The sequence below is a fragment of the Carassius auratus genome, chromosome 29 (assembly GCF_003368295.1).
Source record: "Carassius auratus strain Wakin chromosome 29, ASM336829v1, whole genome shotgun sequence".
In the NCBI taxonomy this organism is placed as follows: Eukaryota; Metazoa; Chordata; class Actinopteri; order Cypriniformes; family Cyprinidae; genus Carassius; species Carassius auratus.
Window position 1 is genome coordinate 2,199,304 of NC_039271.1, and position 21,214 is coordinate 2,220,517.

Below are 21,214 nucleotides of genomic sequence, written 5' to 3' on the forward strand. Positions count from 1 at the left end.
TGTCAAGGAATTATATGGGTATTTTGACCTGTAGTAGCTGGTTTAAGAAAGTTATATAAATAATACACACACCAAATATAAAAAAAAAAGTAAGTAAGGTGTTTTAAAATTACACACCTCACACTATAGTCTACGAATCTAGTTCACATCGACAAGAAAAAGAAAAATAGGAAAGGAAAGGAAAGGAAAGGAAAACATTAAAATGAAAGAATTTCAGTAATATCTGATTTCTACTGTATCTTAAAAAAAAAAAAATCAATCACAATGTATCCTGAAATAATATCATGACTGGCGTCTTTTTTAGTCATTGCATGCTAGTTCAGGATGAACTTATTGTTTATTTTAAGTTAAATACAACATCATCATCCTCATCATCATAAAGATGTTTACGTACCTAGACGCAGTCAGGCTAGCCTAGAGCTTTAAACAGAAATCATTTGACACTTTTAAAAGTAGAAATATTATAATTGTCTTACCTTTATAGAAAATGCAATATCAGCATTTAGCCTATACTGTCTTTAAAGCTATAGCATTACCCTGGCACATAAAACATGAAAACAGAAATAAAACAGTGGTGCACGGAAAGTATTTGTGATAAATGACAGTATACGTCGGTCTCTCACACAAACTGCACATCCTGGAGCTCTGAAATGCCTTTTAATGGTTAGCTGTTCAAGCCCACTTAATTTATTGCACATAAATATGGCATTGCAATACTGATTATGTGTTGTGTAATCGTTGTGCAGGGAGGATGCCATGCCATAAAACTTGCTCTGTCTCCTTTCCAATCCTAAAATACATTCCATTTCGATAACCAAAACTGTGACATCACTCTTTAAAATATATATATGTGGTGTTCTCTGTTTTAATACAGTCTATGGGTGTTCCTAATTGAATAGTTTTTAAAAGAATAGTTTGTTCTTACTGTAAATAACATTTTAATAATCTGAATTTACTAATAGTGTCAAACTAATAGTTTGACACTATAAAAATGCTTTTATGCAATGCAAAGGTTCTATGGATGTTAAAGGTTCTTCATGGATCCGCAGATGCCGGTGATCGTTTTAAAGAGTATTGGTGGGTTGAAAGGGGTCTCCAGAAGGGGTCAGCACCTGCACATCCATATAAATTCAGTATGAAGATGACTACTACAGAATAGAATACTACAGAGTATGTTTTGCTAAGTCGCACCTAAAAAAATATTCAAAGGCTCTCACAGGTGACTCGCATAGAGGAAAAGAAGAAAGGAAACGCCCACGTGTGCCCCTGGCGAACATGCAAGCTCATTGATTGCTAAATCAGGAAATGCCTTTTAAAACCACAAGCCCAGATTCAATCCGATCGATGCGTTCTTTTGATTCTAGCCGTTCGAGGGTGTTTAATAATCATCGAGAAACTTGACGAGTCGTTTTAGAGAGAGCCGAGCTAATGATTTGATTCTGCAGAATGAACATCTAGAAAGATAAAGTTAGGTGAACGCTGAAGGTTTGTAGGTGAGAGACTTCACATACACCTTTGATCATGCCAAGAACGAAAAGCGACGAGTACACTTTTGTCAGTCCAGCTGTGAAATATTTACTTTTCTTCTTCAACGTGATATTTTGGGTAAGTGTTGCTCATTATATTATTTTATTATATGATACATTTAATAAACAGTCATTTTAGTTTTTTAGTTTTTTTAAATATAACTTTATATATAATTTACACACACATATATATAAGAAACATGATAAATTATCATTTTTAACACTTTTTAAATATACACCCTATACACCCTATTCTATTACATTATATACATCAAATATAAAATCATTTTTATACCCTTGAGTTTTATATATATATATATATATATATATATATATATATATATATATATATAAATATAAGAACAAATAGATTAAATGCTGTTTATGTACAGTTGTTTTTGTCTCCTCTTCAGATGATGTGGTTTAATAATTAACGGTTTACCAAATGACTTTTGAAACTCCTACTTTTTAATGCAAAACCACGAAGCAAGCTTTGCATATATACAAACAGCATTAATGTACTTAGTTGTCTTCCATACTGTATGGTGGTCAAATGAGTCTAACGGTGTTCTAAAAGCAACTTGACCTGTATTCATAAAGACTGACATGCTTTCATTGAGTTTATGAGCAAACACTGAAAGCATCACCTATGGACATGTCTCAACACAGATGTGTATTACTGCACCACAGGCTAGATTTTCAGAATACCTCGAAAAACTGTGACACACAGTACAGGAAGCGAACACGTTTGATCTTGACTTGATATATATTAGAGAAACACTTGAGGAACAATATATTGGGCTTGCTGTGTGATAATATCTTGCTAGAATAACAATGAGTTCATATTAGACCTCATCAACAAAACCCTCTTTTGTGAAGTTCTTGATGCTGCCAGTTTACGTTCCCAAATTTTTTAAAACTTGTGGCTGTTGCTTAGCAGCAGGTCTCATTGATTCATATGCTGATAGAGCGATGCAGGGTGTTTGGATGAGTGGGGGCCCCATGCTTGCTTTATTTGTTGCCCTGTGGCATTTACTGAATAATAGACCTAAATGAATAACGTCTCTTTAGAGGGAGAATCAGATACCCAAAATATTTAAAATATGCTTTGATACTCCAGTTGTTGGCAGAAAGGCTTCAAAATGACTGTGAACTTTCTAACAATTTATACGGACACCAAGTTGATTTAAGTTAAGGTAAGTTGATTAGAGTGCATAGCATACTTGCTGGTGCAAATATGCACATGCAAATACCTAAGGAGATTTCCTGCTGAAAGCCTCAAGAACAACTCCGTTTTAACTATAATGCAGTGCGATACTGAGCATTTGACTACTGGGTCTGAGTGCACTGTACAACAGTGTGTTGATGCACATTTGCGCTCCTTTTAGTGGTACAAAACTATATAGAAAAGCAATTCACCTTTGTGAAGCTGAAAAGTAATGCGGTATTGTAGTCATTTGAATACAGGAAATGTTTAAACAAATGCAAACTTGCACTTTAGATCAGCATACAGGAGAGATTGTTTCCTTCCTCTTATAGTGTATAGGACAGTTTGGGTTCAGAAATCATTAACGATGGAAATAAAATGATGTGGAGTTTCATAGGAACCTATACTCTGTTCTTCTCATGAACTTTCACAAATACTGATGCTGTATATACTTTAAGTACACACAAACTTTTTTCTGTTTTCACATACAGACTCACGGCTCATCTTTGTGTTATAGGTAATTGCACTGATCCTCATATCTATTGGAGTTTATTCCAGGATTGTTAAACATGGTAAGTGTGTTTACTTAAAAAGACCACCTCAGATATCTGTATTTATATAAGCTTTCATCCTAGACGTTGAAGCTACTCTATATGGTGATGCCGCTAACACATGCAGTTTTTCCACAAAGCATAAAAGAAGCAAGTAAGCTACAGAATATGAGCTTATAAAGGTTGTATCATAGACTATCTTCATCTAATGAATATAAAAGCAAAGATTTTGTAACTTGCTTCAAGTTGAAGCCATATCATGAAAGATATTCACTTGATAAATGAAGATTCAGGAAGTCTGTTATGGCAGTCACCTGGGACTCATACGGACATCTAGTGGTTATAAAAGAGCATTATGTAAAAGCAGTTTTCAGTAACCAGTGCTTTTGTAGAGTCATTAAATAATTTAATCCACAGTTAATATAGGGATTACCGAAATAAAGTGAATCTTTAATAGATCAAATTGTGTATATCCTGTGCTATAGATAACGATCATCTATCCATAGTGCTACAAAAACTGTCTATCTATCTGATATGTCTTTGTGTTACTCTACAGAGACAGCACTGGCCTGTCTGACGGTGGATCCTGCTCTGTTATTGATGATAGTGGGCATTCTCATGTTCTTCATCACGTTCTGCGGCTGTGTGGGTTCTCTGAGGGAGAACATATGCTTACTGCAGACAGTAAGTCAATAATAAAGCCAGCTGCCTGATCAGAATTGTTACATCAGGACAGGGCCGTTCCAGATCATATGTTTCATTTGTGTTTTTGAATCAGCAAAGTATGTAGAATGTACCCGCTATAACAGTCCTGGTACAATTTTAGTCAGGACTGAAATGGCTCTCAGTAGAGATAAAACTACAAACAGCATCAAACAAGGTGCATTTTACATAGAAAATGTGAAGTACACAGCAAATCCTAATAGCAACCTTTAATTCCCTTGCAGTTCTGCATCATCTTGACTATCATCTTTCTGCTGCAGCTAGTGGCTGGTGTTCTGGGTTTTGTCTTCTCAGACAAGGTAAAAATCATCATGAATTAGATGATTCAGTATGCTAACACCAATGCTACAAGCCATATTCTATTCATTTTGTAGAGCTAATGTGAACTTGGGTTGTATTTACTCAAGTAACCCATGCTAATTTTAATTCTAAATTCGTATTTAATTCTATAATTTGATTTATTTATAGTATAGTATTTTAGTGTACTATTAATTCCCCCAGTCTTTGTGAAGGCTTTGTATAGACAGCCATAAGTAAAGAGTCTGGACATGCTGTAACAAAACGAGCAGTCACAAACTTTCTGGATTTCTAGTTGTCACTGTGCGCCCTCTACAGTCTGTCACCTGATTATTTTAATAAACCAACTTTTCAATTCAATTTGTCCTCTACAGGCACTTGGCAAAGTAACAAAAATGGTTAACAACGCCATCAAGCATTACAGGGATGATATAGATCTTCAGAACCTCATTGACTATGGCCAAAAACAGGTCAGGCTTATGTATACATGTATAATACATCATAATATTGTGAAATAGTTGATAATGGTGTTTTTCCTTTATGATATGTTCAGTTTAACTGCTGTGGGGGGATCTCTTACTTGGATTGGTCTCAGAACATGTACTTCAACTGTTCAAAAGAGAACCCAAGCAGAGAGAGCTGTTCTGTGCCCTTCTCCTGCTGCCTGATCTCCAAAGAGGAGGTGAGAAAATTCTCACATTTTTATTTTATCATGTATGTAATATATTTAAATATCTGAAAATGTAATTGAATCATTAAATAAATAAATAATTATATTTTACTATAATGTTATAAATTATTAATTCATATATTAAATCTAATTAATAATGCCGTAATATATTATAGATATATTATTAATGTATTAAATGTCCCTTCCCCTAATAACACTTAAATTCTTTCTGTTTTGTCAGGCTGTTATAAATACCATGTGTGGTCATGGGGTGCAGCAGCTGGAATATCTCGCAGCTGGTGCCTACATTAACACCAATGGCTGTATTGATAAACTGGTGAACTGGATCCACAGTAACCTGTTTCTATTGGGAGGCATCGCTCTGGCCCTGGCCATCCCACAGGTACCTCTTGACATGGAATAATAAGGCAATCTGCTTAAAATTATGTTACATGATCTAAATAATATAAAAGGTCATTGTGGGTGACCTCAGATTTCGTCCGATCTTAAACTGGCTACTTTAACCATCTAATTTTATATTTACAGCTTGATCTATTCTCTTTTTCAGTTGGTTGGGATCATTCTCTCTCAGATCCTTATTAATCAAATCCAGGATCAGATTAAACTACAGAATTATAACCAACAGCATCGCTCAGACCCCTGGAGCTGAAACAGTTGAGAAACAAAACTCAAAGCGGTTTTATAGAAAGCTTGGGAACTCGTTGCTGCCTGCAAGTGACTGACATGGACTGGATTCTGAATAAGTAGAACTGGGCTGAAGAACAGGCAACCAAGACACATTTTCATATGTAAGGTCATTTGTATGATATTTTAGAAACCAGAATGTTTGTAGGAATTGTGTAAGAATTGAAGATCAAGAGGTCAATAAAACTATTATTATATTAATATGGGCTGTTTTTTTTTAGGTACAGGATGGTGTGAACTAGTTTAATGTGATATTTATTCATTTCCAGAATGTACATTTTTAGAAACAAACTTTGTGTTGGTAGATCTAACAGAATATTAGAAAATTAAATAGAAATAAAAGTGTTTTTATTCACCATGTATTTGCCTAAAGAAAATTCACTTTAACAAATCTAAAGAGTCATGTGTGCTTCTTAATTTCCATATTATTTCATATCAAATTAAGTATTATTTCAAAGAATATATTTTTTATAAGCACAAAACATAACTCACTCCATGGCATTTGGCTGTCATCAACAAAATCTGATTTGTTTACTTTGCAGTTTATACTCAGACAGTGGTGAGTGTCTTCCTTCCATTCGGACAATACCATGTTCATTAAGTGGATCTCAATGGATACAAACATAAATGGATTTGACTGTTTCTGTTGTGTTTTATTAATCCCTTTTTATAAAAATTTAAAAATTAATAAAAAAATATTTTAAATATATAACTATTTGTCATTCTCATTATTATTATTAATGAATATTTATCTTTTATTTTAACAAAACAATTATGCCTTTATCCAGAAACCATTTGGAAATCCAAACAGAGAGTGTGGCTGACACCTTTAGTTTGTAAATATTATTAAATAGCCAGTATGACAAAAAAAATAAAAAAATATTTTTTGTAGATATATATGTATGATGATGAATTTTATTAACACCACAGCAGATGTAATTTATGTCGATGTATAGGAAAGCAATAGACTGTGTGTGTGTGTGTGTGTGTGTGTGTGTGTGTGTGTGTGGAGAGAGAGTGAGGGAGGTAGATGTTTTGGGCAAGGCTCCCCCATTTAGAGCTTGAGTGTATTTGTGTGTGGTCCCTGGTCTGTGCCTCTCTCTCTCAGACTCATGTTAGACTGGCTTTTTAAGAAGGCCCTGTGTTGGGAACACGCAGCATAGCTTACCAACCACATCGACACCAACAAGTGCTGCTGTCTTAATGTGATACACCAAACTACTCAAAGTTTATTCTCCTCCATTGAGAATTAGTTTCCATGGCAAAAGCACTGTACTCATGGGAATAAGATTTGAAAGGATTAAATGAGATAAACCCAGTCATGAAGCACAATCACTGTAAACACGATTCAAAGTGTGCTAAAGGTTTCACCAAAACAACAGTTCAATTTTCTGAGTTAACGCGACACCACAAGGTTTTATTCCGATTGACACTGTGATATTGATTAAAGTATATTTTGTATTACTGTGCATTATTTTAAATATTGCATTCTATTTTATATTGTGCATTCTTCATTACATGACTGTAGATTTTTTTTTTTACCATCATTACATTTGTGTATACAGTACAATGAATTGCCAACATCCTGTTCCTCTCCTCAAGCACGGGGCCCAGTTGCACCAATTACACCCGCTGAGGACAGCCCTGCTTATGAGATAAGTCATATTTAGATGAAAAGTTAAATTATGACATAGTGTAATCAAATAATTGTGATATAAAACATGAGATGACTATATGGCATTGATATGGTTTAATTATGACTTTTTATATTATGATGCAGAAAAGGCAAACTGCCCAAAAATATCAAAAAGCGAAAGCTATATAGTAATTATGTAATTATATATTTTTTAATTAGAACATTTTTCTCATGTAGAAGAAATAAAGGCAAATATCAAAATGCAGAGGGTACATACATAAGATAAGACATAAAGTGAAGCATGTAAATATTCTGTATGCTGGCATGGGTTGCTTTTCCACAGCATGAGGGGGATGGGATGGGAGCAGAAGATTTTGTTATTTGTATGTGTGTGTGTGTGTGTGTGTGCATCCCCTCCTTGTGCATACCAGAGTTTGAAAAAAAAACTGATTCTTGTGAGAGATAAAGCCATTTTAGGATCACTGGATCTCAGGTGGTTCGATGAGCAGATAAGTTTTGAACAAATCTATTGCACTCTGGTTTTGCTGCAAACTACTACTGAATAAACTGGGGGACGCGGGGGCGCGCTCAAGGGGGACGGAGCGCGCAGCCCCGGGATCAAGTTACAGTCCCAGACTTTTCAAGGCAACATTTCTTCGTCCATCACAAAAGTGGGGGATGGTGAACGCTATTTATTTTCTTCAAACTTTTTAAAGTAACGAAAAACGGAGCTGGGGTAAACTTTGTGCTGGAATTTAAAACGCAACTTTTGTTTACACCTTTTAGGCAGCGCATTTGTACGATGAAGAGATTTTCAACAGTATGTGAGAGAGAAAGGAGGCATAAAAAACTTTGGAATCGGAAGAAAATACATTTCTTTTAAAGAGGAAAATGTCGAGTCGGGAATCTAGGAAATGTCCACACTTTGACTTGGTTTGAAACCTTCAAGCGCATCGCGAACAAGTGGAGATCGACAGTTTATTTGGAAACTTTTGATGAAACATCGCGACATTGTTGGGTCTCCAAGATGTCCTCCAAGCGACTCTGCTCCATTGTTGGAGGCTTTTGGATGCTTTGTATCTGGGCAACAACCTCTATAATCACTCAGGCGGTTATCTTGCACCCAAATGAAACGGTATTCAGCGACTTTTGTAAAAAATCGACAACTTGTGAAGTACTAAAATACAATACGTGCCTTGGTTCACCTTTGCCGTACACGCACACGTCTCTCATTCTGGCTGAAGACTCAGAAACTCAAGAGGAAGCCTTGGAGAAATTGGCCATGTGGTCTGGTATGTTTCTATTTCATTATGTAATGAATAATTATTAATAGTATTTTTGCATGTTCCCCTTTAGAGACAATTACATTATTTTAGTTACTGTAAGCCTGAATAAAATCTTTTTTTTTTTTTTTTTGTATGTTTGGTATTGTTGAATATTGCTGAATACATTATGTTTCCAATGCAATTCACATGCAAATTGGCTGGAATAAAATAAACGTTTTGCCCTAATAATTTTGGCATTAATATTAATCAAAGTTAATTATTTATTATATGACAAAATAGAGTTTTACATTACTTTTGTGTAAGTTATTGATGCCATCATGTTCTTAATTGTCACAACAGCCCCGTAATGAGCAATTCTCCTCCTTTCTCTCACATTCACACATCAATCTCAAAGATTTTTGTATTGTTCCTGAAAGTCCATTGCCCATGTGCTGTTTCCTATAAAAAAAAAAACTACTGTGTCTTTAAATAGCCACTGGATGTAGTTTAACTTTCTAATCTGATTTAATTATATAAATATTATTTTGACAAACTTTCAGGACATTAACCAGACAGCCAATGAGAACTGGGTACTATTTTCCCAGATAATTAATCTCTAATCTCCCAACCTCTTGCGCTCAGGGTTGAGAAATGCTCCCCGCTGTTGGGCCGTCATTCAGCCGTTGTTGTGTGCTGTTTACATGCCAAAATGCGAGAATGGAAAGGTCGAACTGCCCAGCCAGCACCTGTGCCAAGCTACACGCAAACCTTGCAGTATTGTGGAGCGGGAAAGGGGCTGGCCCAACTTCCTCAAGTGTGAAAACAAGGAGCAGTTCCCTAAGGGTTGCCAGGTAAGTCATCCATTTGCATGTACCCAAAAAGTTTGGTCTGGATTGCACACGATGTGACCAATTTGACTTTCAGAATGAGGTCCAGAAGATCAAATTCAACACTTCAGGACAGTGTGAGGCTCCCTTGGTCAAAACCGACATCCAGGCAAGTTGGTACAAGGACGTGGAAGGTTGTGGGATCCAGTGCAACAATCCCCTGTTCACGGATGAGGAGCACTCAAACATGCATAACTACATTGCCATCTTCGGCTCCATAACTCTCTTATGTACCTTCTTTACGCTGGTAGGTGAACCGGTGAAGACAGGATTTCATAGTCTCGGGCTGGCTGACTTCCTGGTGCGCAGTATTTCTGACAGGAAGTAGTTTATGCTGCAGTCTTTAATTTTAGATGTTATTCCTGCTTACAATTTCCCACAGGCCACGTTTCTCGCCGACTGGAAGAATTCCAACCGTTATCCCGCTGTGATCCTCTTTTACATCAACGCATGTTTCTTTATCGGGAGTATTGGATGGCTCGCTCAGTTCATGGATGGAGCCCGCAAGGAGATTGTGTGCAAAAGCGACGACACTATGCGGCTTGGAGAACCATCGTAAGTATGAAGCCAGTAGAGAATCCACCTTGGATTATAGTAAATTAGAGTTATGCTGCATATTACAAATATAGACTGTCAGGAATATTTGATAGCCAAGAAAATTATTTGGACCAAAAAAATAATACTTTTTCAGTATGAATAATGCAGATTTTCCATGGCTTATTTTTCTCTAGATCCACCGAGACGCTGTCATGCGTGATTATCTTCGTCATGGTATATTATTCTCTAATGTCTGGGGTCATTTGGTTTGTTATGCTCACTTATGCCTGGCACTCGTCGTTTAAAGCCCTGGGCACCACCCATCAGCCTCTGTCTGGAAAAACATCCTATTTTCATCTGGTCACATGGTCTATTCCTTTCATACTGACAGTTGCTATACTGGCCATTGCAGAGGTGAGTGCTTTTTTATTATTTGTTTGTACAGTTAATATCAGCATATTCACAACGGTTTATGTTGACACTGAAATATTCCACAGGTGGATGGAGATTCGGTTAGCGGCATTTGCTTTGTTGGCTATAAGAACTACAGATACCGTGCAGGGTTTGTTCTGGCTCCTATCGGGGTGGTCCTTGTCGTTGGCGGTTATTTCCTGATACGAGGTGAGAGACTTATTTTCATTCTGTTTGACAGTAGCGCATGGCATGAAGAGATGGTTTTTAACCGTGTGGATTTATACAAGAATCTTGTTTTCCAGGAGTTATGACATTGTTTTCCATTAAAAGTAACCATCCGGGGCTGCTCAGTGAAAAAGCTGCTAGTAAAATCAATGAAACCATGCTGAGGCTTGGTAAGTTTTGGATTGCTCTTTAAAATCTTTGCAAATTATTTAGCATGAAAAGCTTTTATTTACAACTAAATGAAATCCACCCCAACTATTGAAGTTTTTTCATTTAAAATACAACTCATCTGACAATAGAAATGTCAATTATAATGGTGTACAACAAGTACTAATACTGCAGCTATTGTAATAACATGCTATTTTATTATTTATATAGCTAATAGAAATGCAGTATATTAATATATATAGGTAAACATTCTCCACCAACAATGCATTACACAATGTATTAAACATCCACTAAATATAATATAGTTTGGTTGTGAATAATATCTTTAGAGATTATTCACTTTTGAAGTAAATTCTGTGAATCTTTAACATGTTCATTTATTTAAGAATGAGCAAATTCAATGTATTTTTCCATTTCACAGGTATATTTGGATTCTTAGCCTTTGGTTTTGTTTTCATCACTTTCGGCTGCCATTTCTATGACTTTTTTAACCAAGCTGAGTGGGAAAAAAGCTTCAGGGAATATGTACTGTGAGTCTTTTCTTCTACCATATAGCTTTTCTAGACATTTTATGGAAATGGGGGATATGTGAGCTAACTTATCTACCATAGATTGTGTTATGGTTGTAATACTGTAGAGGGCTACCTGGACTGTCATGTAACAAATCTAGTTTTTAATACAGATGTGAGGCTAATGTCACCATAGCTCACCAGACCAACAAGCCGATCCCAGAATGTGCCATCAAGAACAGGCCTAGTCTTCTGGTGGAGAAGATCAACCTCTTCTCCATGTTCGGTACAGGCATTGCAATGAGCACATGGGTCTGGACAAAGGCCACCATCCTTATCTGGAAACGCACCTGGTTCAGGTAGGTAACAAACAAACAAGTTTTTGATGAATTAAAATAATGCTATATTTTATGACATTTTATGTAGTACATAATACAAATGTAATACAAATCTATTATTGACATTATTTAACATTTTATGTGTTGTAATAAATAAAAAAATAATTTTAATATTAACTATTTTTCTCAATCTAAGAATCATTGGAAGAAGTGACGATGAGCCGAAACGAATTAAGAAGAGTAAAATGATTGCCAAGGCATTCTCAAAGCGAAAAGAACTGCAGAAGGATCCAGAGAAAGAGCTGTCCTTCAGCATGCACACTGTTTCTCATGAAGGACCTGTAGGTAAGCACCTCCTTCTATATTCTTAAGAACATTTCTCAACTTTTAAGAGTATACAACACATAGATGGCCTCAAAGCTAAAAGGACAATCAGTCACATTTGAAAGTGTTTTTGCTCCCTATATTAGACACAAATAACTAACATTAAATTTTTTAACCCTTTGCACAGCGGGTATCAACTTTGACCTGAATGAGCCGTCAATGGAAATGTCTTCTGCGTGGGCCCAACATGTGACCAAGATGGTAGCTAGAAGAGGGGCAATTTTACCACAGGATATCTCAGTGACGCCCACCGGAACACCTGGTTAGTACTCTAGTTCTTAAATAATAATTGATAAATATATAATCAAGTGTTAACTGTACCTGAAGACCAATAGTAGCAGTTCTGTATAATTTAACAACAACAATAGTAATATTAATAAACAATTTACTATAATAATTTAATGCATTTTCCCTACAGTTCCACCTCCAGAGGAAAGGAACAAACTTTGGATGGTTGAAGCAGAAATTTCTCCTGAAATGATGAAAAGAAAGAAGAAGAAAAAGAGAAGGAAGGAATTACGGCCAACGGGTCCTGCAGCGGACGAAGGGAAGACTGCCTACAGCCGGAGGGAGTTTGGCCCCAGCTCAGTCCCCCGTCTCCCAAAACTTCCAGGTCGCCAGAGTCTGGTGGCTAACCAGTGGGAGCAGCAGCGACTGCGGCAGGAGGAACAGGATATGCTACCTGGAGCCTTCCCTGAATTCAGGCCTTCGTGTCCTCTTCCTTACCAGGAGAGATATGGTGGTTTGGGATATTTACACAATAAACCCTCCAGCCTCCCCCTTGCTAATCCCCTGACGCTAAGAGATAGCATGCAAGATGAGTCAGATGGCTTCCAGCAATCATCATGGCACCCTAATTGGGTTTTCCGGCACCTTGGGCAGGAGGCTTCCGTGATGGATGCTGGCAGGACTGCGGTTGTGCCACGGGCCGATGGCAGGAGGGGTATACCAATACACTCCAGAACAAATCTTATGGAGGCCGAGCTATTGGATGCTGACTCAGATTTTTAAATCTTTGGAGTTGTTGGTGCTCATTTTGCGCAGTGAAAAGTGCTGGATACTCATGCCAAACAATGAAGCAGAAGTGGGTTCCAGCTGCTGTGCCAGCTCTGCGTGTCTAAAGAATAATACTTTTTTTATGCACCTCTCATGATAATAAGACTTATGAACTGGATTTATGAAACATTATTAAACAGTCATAAAGACATTTGTGCCTTGAACTTGGATTTTAAATCATCCCACATGTGACTGTGGAGACAATACATATTGTTCAGTTTGCTAGCAGGGCTAAAATGACATCATTTAGATTCATTTCTTTGTTTGGAACAGGTTCTTGTGTTTTAAGAGGCTTTATTTAAGAATGCCACATAATTCGGATCTTAGCTTAAAGGGGAATTGTGTGAATTCTGCAGCACTGGAGTTACCAAACGAAATCTGCCCATCTGTTATTGGTCAGTAAATTAGATAGCCCCACCCACAACACATGCCATTGACTGAGCCAGTGTTGCTGTGTTGGCATAATCAAAAATAACCATTTTTAAAGGGTTAATCCACCCCAAAATGAAAATTTTGTCATTAATCGCTTACCCCCATGTTGTTCCAAACCCATAAAAGCTCCATTCGTCTTCGGAACACAATTTAAGATATTTTGGATGAAAACCGAGAGGCTTGAGACTGTCCCATAGACTGCCAAGTAAATAACAGAGTAAAGGTCCATAAAAAGTACAACAGTCTGCATATACTCTTCTGTGTCATCTGAGCTAAATACACAGAAACAGTGCATCCTTGTGGCGCGGAGGACACAGAAGAGCATACACAGCACGGTGATGGAGTGACACAGAGGAGACCGTGGACAAAGTAATTATTGAATAAAGTCGTTATTTTTGATTTCTTCGCTTACAAAAAGTGTTCCCATCACTTCATATAACCCAGATTGCACGTCTGATGGCAGATGGAGTATTCTGACGACAACTTTTCATACCTTTTATGGACCCTGACACTGTTATTTACTAGGCAGTCTATGGGACAGTCTCAAGCCTCCAGGTTTTCATCCAAAATATCTAAAATTGTGTGCCGAAGATGAACTCAGCTTTTACGGGTTTGGATCGACATGGGGTTAAGTGATTAATGACAAAATTTTCATTTTAGGGTAGAGTATCCCTTTAAGATCTCTTGATCTGTAGATGGCGCTGTAACCAAATTTGGCATTTGCCTTCAGATCACCAATGAAGGGTACCAAGTTTTGTTTTGACAGATCGAAGTATTGCCAGGATACAGCCTCTAAGCCAATTCTGGGTCGATGTTGTTAATTTAATGTTAATTTCATATTAAAGGGATCTCCAACCCTGCTCCTGGAGAGCTACTGTCTTGTAGACTTCCTTTACAGTCCTGCTCCAGTACGCCTGTCTGTAATTATTAAGTAGTCCTGAACTCCTTGATTAGCTTGTTCAAGTGTGTTTGATTGAGTTTGAAGCTGAAATCTGCAGGATGGTAGCCCTACAAGAGCAGGGTTAGAGACCACTGCTATTAGGGCTGGGCGATATATCTAACGATATGCCAAAGATCGCTGACAAGCTACGCCATATCGCGTTCTTTATCGCAGATGAATCGCGTTCGATAATGAACGCGATATTGCGTAGCTTGTCAGCTATCTACGGCTCTGTCTATTAAATGCCACTCCAATTATAAGCAGTTGATGGCGATTTTAGCGGTGATCACGGAAGCAGCTTTACTGATTAGATGCGCATGATCATATCATTAGATATATCGCCCAGCCCTAACTGCTATATTGAATAATGGCAAAAAAATTATTTAATTTTTATAAAAATTCAGTTAGTTCTTTGAGACTCAGTCCAGTGGTCAGTCCAATTTTGGTATGAATATTGACTGTTTTCAAACAGGTTTCCCCATCAGCTATTTGGACAGTCAAACAGACATGCCATTGATTGAGCCAATTATGCTGTGTTGGCGTTCAATCAAGCATAGTGTATGAATCAGTGTGTGAATGGCTTATTTAAAGTTGTCCCGACATATTAACCTGGGATAGGTAAAAGTTTGTTTAACATGGAGTTACATTAGCTTGTGGTGGGCCAATAGTCTGTAGTATTTCCATTAGTATGAAAAGGAATTGACAAAAATCCTATTTCTTCAGAAAAATAGAATGTATTGAGCTATTATTGTTACTTTTTTGTTTGGAAAATTGCCTGGTGCAATCACAAACGAGTCCACTTCTGTCATTCAAAGAGTGAGAGAAAATAAAGGGCATTGTTTGTTTAAAAATTGTAGTTCAAAATGCCAGTGGATATGTTGACAGTTATCTCTGTACAGTGCTATTACAAAAACTATTTTTGTACTTACATTTTTTTTCTCATCTATTTTATTTTATATTATTTTAAACTGTACATACTTTAGATCACATTTTTGTTTCTTACACCCATTGGAGTGATTTTTACTTCATACACATTTGGATTTGCTTGAATTTTGTTTGAAATGTTAAGTTTATTTACACTTTTTATTATTTTTATTTTTCAACTTGGACCACTGTTAGTATCTGTGGCAAAATGAACAAAAAAGCAGCTGTGCCGCATTTTTCTGACAATTTGAAACTGTCCTTCAAGAATGTAATTTCAGAAAAGAAAGTGTTTAATGAAGATGCTTGTGATCTGTGACTGTGATGATATATATATATTTTTCCATCACCGTTGCTGGTATTCCCTCATAAGAGCTGGTCTGTCCTTATCAATACTATTTTATGTCAATATTTTCATACGTGTTAGTGATCTTTGCTGTTTTCCTGCCGGAGTCTCATTCCATTGTATAGCCTATTTATTTTTTAATATTGACATGCCATTAATAAATAAAATCTACTGAAACTTAGAAGATTCTGATTATAAAATGTTGAAAGCTTCATTGGCCCATATTTTGCTCTCATTGATATTTTTGAACTCAGATTTAAGGAAAACTCTGTTTGCAGCTGTTGATTATTTCTTATGGCCATTTAGAAAGGCATTACAGAAAGTAAGTCTAAAATATTTACATCTGTAGAACTTTCCTCTAAGACATAGGTAGCCATGTATTTTTTTTTAAATTCTATCACAACTTGATTCAATCTGCAAAGCCTATAAAATAAGACATTCATTATAAACTCTTCAGTTTTCCATGTTATAATCAATTTAGGCTTCCAATAACTAATTTTCCCTGACATTTTTGTGAAATACAACATCACTGATTTCAAATCTGAATGTAATTCTCTCGTCTCTGACTGCATGATTTCAAATTATTTTTTCAGAGCAGCAGCCTGGTGAGGAAATGATGAGTGAAATTCCCACATTGTGAGGCCATTCCAGAGGAGGTGGATGAGGTAAAGTAGTCTTCGGAGGTGAAAGAGTCTACACCTTTGCTGCGCTGTGTTCCCACAGAAATCCTTGTGTCAACACCGCCTCTGAAACAGGTGCGTTACTGGGTGAGACTGTTTATCTAGCTGATTGGCCATCATTATACTGTAAATCATTCTCAGGGTTTAGTCTGTGGTTGGTAAAGTTGAGGATTGTTAACCAGAAGATTGTTTGGCTGTGTTGGGATACCCCCTGCTGGCTGTGGGTCACTTCCTGGCCATCTGTCCTGGATAATGGTTTTCACCATCCCTGTGTCAAAGATGAACATCAGGAGCTTGAGCATCACCCTGCGTTAAAGCCACCAGAGAAGGTCAATGTTCGGACTGTGAAGAAGGTCAGCACTATAGTATTTGCCATTTACATTAGTAGATCATCTCATTTAATGTTTTAATACTGATGATTGCCATGTCCTATTTTTTTTTTTTTTTTGTCACAAGGTTGTGAGACCAGAGTTGTGCTTTGCTATTACCGTGCCTTAACTGGTAGTACTACAAATACACTGTGGATGGGATCAATGTGTTTCAATGCTGTCAGTATCCTTCATGTCAATGGCTGTTAATAAACCACTCTCATATGAAATGGTACCTTTTTCATTATTTATGGTCTATTTATATTTTTATGAGAGATACAGAGCGGAAGAAGAAAAATAATGAGAAAATGGAGGCAATAATGATTTTTGGGGGGGCATTTAATTCATTGATAATTGCTGTTTCTTTGTACTTGTTTGTGAAATTTTCTAACAATTTCTAAATGAAAATGTTTCCTCACCTTTTTTTGGGGGGTGTATAAATAATACTGAAATTGAACCTTTGTTGATAATACCTTTTGTTAGTGTTATTGTAGAAAAATGTTTTCTCTTTGATATGCACCATTAATTGACATTAATATCTTTAAAAAAAACTTTATTCAGACCTGTTACCGCTGGTTATTTTCACTCTGGTGAATAGCGTGGACAGAGATAATTATTATGAGTCAGCTCTGCTCTGCTTTTCATATCAGTAGGAGGTTAGAGAACTAAATATGAAGTGTTTCTAGGTAGAAAGAATTCTTTTTGACCTTTCACCTCTGTCTGACCACAGTTGTTTTCGCATATTTTACATTCACACACACAAAAAGTGAGAGAAATGGATGTAGCAATGAATCACAATACATTTTTTATTCCCTTCCAGTGTAAACACTAGAGATTCAACACCACCAGTTTGAAGTTTATTAATTATTCAACAGTAAAACCCAAAACTGTTACAGGTAACCAGTAAGTACCTTGAACATTTGCTGAACAACTGAGGAATCGAAGTCCAGCGAGACCCCTCATCTCAAAAAAAAAAAAAAAAAAAAAAACATTGTAGGGACTCTCGTCACTCCATCCAGACTGAGTGAAAATTTTCACTGTGCTGCTGAAATCATTTCTAAAAATAAATGTGGAGTCTGCACGTCGCCTGTATGACAAAGCACCACTTAAATTCCTACCCACACAAACAGGAATCCAGTCATGCAGAAAGAAGATGGCAGAAGGTGGATGGATAGGCACATATTATGGGCATGTATGTGACCTAATACCAGAAAGAAGCTACTTTGTCAACTTAAATCAAATTTAACTGGGTTTAATAGCAATTGTTAACCTTTTAAAATTTTAATCAACTACATCAATTGCTGGTGCCTAATGAATGTAGTTAAATGGCCAAGAATTGTAACCGGTTACATAACCCAACAAGGCAAAACACATTAACTCTGAATTCAAGATGCTGTATTTGTCATTGCGACCAGATATGTTTTGAATTCAGAGATTTTCTTTTTTTTAGGTCAGCAAAGTAAAAGATGCTCCGCTACATTATTGCTAAATGACAGGAAGGTTATCTCTCCAAAATATCATTAGCATTGCTGACCAAACAGTTTGATATTTAAATAGTTTTATTTTTGGTAAATGAATCAAGTGCTAGAAAGCTTGAAGGTAAGTGTGCATTTTTTGCATTATAAATTCAGGTCAGCTTGTTCTAGAATAGAATTTGAGATAACTAATAATAATAAAGTGCTTTTAGCAAGGCTTTGTTAAATTTAGCACATCATGTCATAGTCAGTAAAGGCACTGTCAATGTGTCCGTTTGAACATATGAGGGATGATTTACAGAAAAACATTTTATTTCAGTAAAACCATTAAAAGTCATTTTAGGAGCACCTTATTCACAGTGATGTAACGATTGGTTTACAAAACTGAGTGAAACATGGGAACAGCTCTGCCGAAACATTACTTGGTCTGGTGTTTGTGCCTTAACTGCAAATCTGAGCAACAGCATCCAACCTAAAAATCAACATTCTCTGTCAAATCCCATTTTGTTAAAACATTTAATTTTTCAACACTGTTTCAGTTAAGTAAAACCTTAAATCCCAATCCCAGACATCAAGAGTTCTGCGTAAGTCTGTTCAGATATCCAAACAGTTGCCTGGAAACTCAAGCTAATCGAACCCTGGTCACATCTCCGCTGATTTAATATTCACGCCGTGATGTGGTGAATCATAAAACTTAAATAATTCTTTGACAGGAGAGGAAATCGAATTAAGATACATCATTAAAATCTACTCGACGTGTCCCCCAGGTCACTACTGAAGGTCAATAAATAACAATATTACAATCTCAAGAAAGAAAAAAAAAAAGTTACTTTCAGGTCACTGACCCATAGGTCTTTCTCTCTAATGGATATTTATGTTTTGTATTGATTTTCAAATCATTAAAAGGTGCATAGCAAAACAAAAAAGGCCTTCTACAGTTTTTGGTTTTAAGGCGGGCTTTGTTAGGATGGGGTTCCTTAGTTGATTCTGTTTTTGTAATCATCCACACACTGGTTTCAAGTGCTGCCCATGATCAGCTGCAAAAAAAAAAAAAGGTACACGCACAGTACGTACACAGTCTGTCTCTCACACTCACAGTCCCCTCGCCTCTTTATTTCAAGCGTTCAATGAGTTCCTGGGTGAGGCCCAAGTTTAGCAGCTGTATCGGGGTAAGTTGGGCCAGGTGTGGGAAGGCTTTGAGCAGACGCTCCCAGCACAGCTCCAGCAGACTGGGCACTACCAGCCAGATCTTAAATAAGGAACCAGTCCGCTTATTCTCATGGATGTTCACCACACCACCATGGATGTACATGCAGCCGGCCTGAAAAAAAAAAAAAAAAACGATCTTAGATTTTTAAGTGTTAAAAATACTTTTGGAAAATTGTTAACCACAGATTAAACATGAAAAATAAATACTTAATATAAATACATAATTCAAAATATTGAAATGAACTAAGTATGAACTGACTGGGGTAACAGCAGCACAGTGGAAGTACGCAGGTTCAGGCATCACTGCAGGTAGTTTATTCCACTGAAACGTCAGCAGGTTGATTTTCCACAGGTCGTCTAGTATTACTTCACCATTGTAACCTCCACATATAAATACATCTGCCACAAAGAACAACAGCAAATCACACACTGAGCCCAACAATGGATCATGAACTCAGCATTTACATTATTAACCCCTTACCATTTTTAATCTGCACACAACTATGACATCTCCGAGGGGCTGGGAATCCTGAAAAAAAAAGGAGCACTGATTTAAGCATGTACTTTTACAGTAGGCTTTCCATTGTCAGATGTTAAGTCAAGAATTGCATTACGAACCTATTCTTTCATGAGGCTTAGTTGTGATTTCCTCCCAGGAATTTGTTTCAAGGTTATATGCATGTATCTGATACAAACATTTGTGAAAACTGTCATTAAAATTTCTGAACAAAATCATTAAGACTGCAAATGACAAATTTAAGTATGAACTACATGAATGTTTTCATATTTCTTGAGCAAGGCCCATTAGCTCCAGTAAACAACAGATGTCATGTAACACAATGAACACTGCCTTAAAAATGGCAATTGATGGAAACATTTGTACCTTGTCTAATGGGTAGGAAGTCCAGGAAGTTCCCCCTCCCAGAATATAGATCCTCTGTCTATCATGGGCTATCTCATGCCTATATCTATACAAAACAAATTTAGAATAAAGTTTGGCATTTCTGTTCACAGACTGACATTTTAGCATCAGACAAAAAGTGGTGGCATGCATAAATGTGTTGAGTGACCCTAGCTTGGTTTAAAAGGAAATCAAAGGTTACCGCTCCTCCGGCAGGTCATCTGGAGGGTTGTTGGGTTTCAGATGAATCCACTCACGTGTTGTCAGATCCAGTCTGTGAAGATCTGTGCTGTAGATGTAGCCTGTCGTACCTCCAAATACATATAGGAAGCCGTTGATTATGGCCATCGCCTTCAAAACAAATTAGGGATCACTCAATTAAACAATAAAAGTTAGTATGTTTACTAGTAAACATCAGAACTTAAAGCTTTTGTACCTGTCCATATATTCGATTGGGTTTCTTGCCCCTGCAGTTGAGGAGGGACCAACGTTTGTATTTAACGTTGCAGACGTGAACATCATTTCCGTTGTTTTCCCCAAACGGGATTCCGGTCCCGCCAAAAACAAGCAGGTTGTTTCCGTGCAAAACAGCTGTGTGTTGTACAAAGATGAAGGTCAAGTGAGCTACGAGGTTTAAAATACCTGACTTACTGTTAACAGACGTGTGGCCTTTCGTCACATCCTCAAAACACAACAAAAATCACATATCAAACAACCAATAACAAGACAAAACAAAGCCAATAAATTATTATTATTATACACATACATGTATACATATAGCGAATCAAAATGGTTTTGATTTTTCAGTTAACATTTTTATCATTGTAGGGTGGTTGTGTCCAAC

General features: G+C 36.8%; 3 protein-coding genes across 4 annotated transcripts in view; 2 read left to right on the forward strand and 1 right to left on the reverse strand.

The window, feature by feature from the left end:
- The first annotated feature begins 1,330 nt into the window (after positions 1 to 1,330).
- On the forward strand, positions 1,331 to 5,833 carry LOC113048593 (tetraspanin-33-like). The gene is made up of 8 exons (XM_026210464.1): positions 1,331 to 1,605; positions 3,251 to 3,305; positions 3,841 to 3,968; positions 4,232 to 4,306; positions 4,679 to 4,774; positions 4,858 to 4,986; positions 5,216 to 5,377; positions 5,543 to 5,833. Exons 1-8 carry the CDS (start codon positions 1,522 to 1,524, stop codon positions 5,642 to 5,644), a joined length of 831 nt encoding a protein of 276 aa, XP_026066249.1. The 5' UTR covers positions 1,331 to 1,521; the 3' UTR covers positions 5,645 to 5,833.
- Positions 5,834 to 7,786: 1,953 nt separating this feature from the next.
- Positions 7,787 to 13,875, forward strand: LOC113047837 (smoothened homolog). Its single transcript, XM_026209163.1, has 12 exons — positions 7,787 to 8,607; positions 9,223 to 9,431; positions 9,505 to 9,714; positions 9,850 to 10,022; positions 10,199 to 10,418; positions 10,502 to 10,625; positions 10,721 to 10,813; positions 11,233 to 11,341; positions 11,494 to 11,679; positions 11,855 to 12,003; positions 12,170 to 12,304; positions 12,461 to 13,875. Exons 1-12 carry the CDS (start codon positions 8,343 to 8,345, stop codon positions 13,051 to 13,053), a joined length of 2,466 nt encoding a protein of 821 aa, XP_026064948.1. The 5' UTR covers positions 7,787 to 8,342; the 3' UTR covers positions 13,054 to 13,875.
- A 5,458-nt stretch (positions 13,876 to 19,333) lies between these two features.
- The window catches only part of LOC113047838 (kelch domain-containing protein 10-like), an 8,024-nt gene continuing 6,143 nt past the window's right edge, over positions 19,334 to 21,214 (reverse strand). For both annotated transcript variants that reach the window (XM_026209165.1, XM_026209164.1), the window contains 7 exons: positions 20,807 to 20,961; positions 20,573 to 20,721; positions 20,353 to 20,437; positions 20,088 to 20,154; positions 19,951 to 19,998; positions 19,729 to 19,868; positions 19,334 to 19,581 (listed from right to left, as the gene is read on the reverse strand). In XM_026209165.1, the coding sequence (XP_026064950.1) occupies positions 19,372 to 19,581; positions 19,729 to 19,868; positions 19,951 to 19,998; positions 20,088 to 20,154; positions 20,353 to 20,437; positions 20,573 to 20,721; positions 20,807 to 20,961 (854 nt within the window). In that variant the 3' untranslated portion in view covers positions 19,334 to 19,371. The remainder of the gene's footprint in view (positions 19,582 to 19,728; positions 19,869 to 19,950; positions 19,999 to 20,087; positions 20,155 to 20,352; positions 20,438 to 20,572; positions 20,722 to 20,806; positions 20,962 to 21,214) is intronic.

Excerpts from the sequence above, each read along its gene's own strand:
- LOC113048593 (XM_026210464.1), top strand. The coding sequence starts at position 1,522 with ATGCCAAGAACGAAAAGCGACGAGTACACTTTTGTCAGTCCAGCTGTG. Across the intron at positions 4,307-4,678 it reads GTTTTGTCTTCTCAGACAAG|GCACTTGGCAAAGTAACAAA; the intron begins GTAAAAATCATC and ends TGTCCTCTACAG. Across the intron at positions 5,378-5,542 it reads TGGCCCTGGCCATCCCACAG|TTGGTTGGGATCATTCTCTC; the intron begins GTACCTCTTGAC and ends TCTCTTTTTCAG.
- LOC113047837 (XM_026209163.1), top strand. The coding sequence starts at position 8,343 with ATGTCCTCCAAGCGACTCTGCTCCATTGTTGGAGGCTTTTGGATGCTT. Across the intron at positions 10,626-10,720 it reads CGGTTATTTCCTGATACGAG|GAGTTATGACATTGTTTTCC; the intron begins GTGAGAGACTTA and ends CTTGTTTTCCAG. Across the intron at positions 12,305-12,460 it reads GACGCCCACCGGAACACCTG|TTCCACCTCCAGAGGAAAGG; the intron begins GTTAGTACTCTA and ends TTTTCCCTACAG.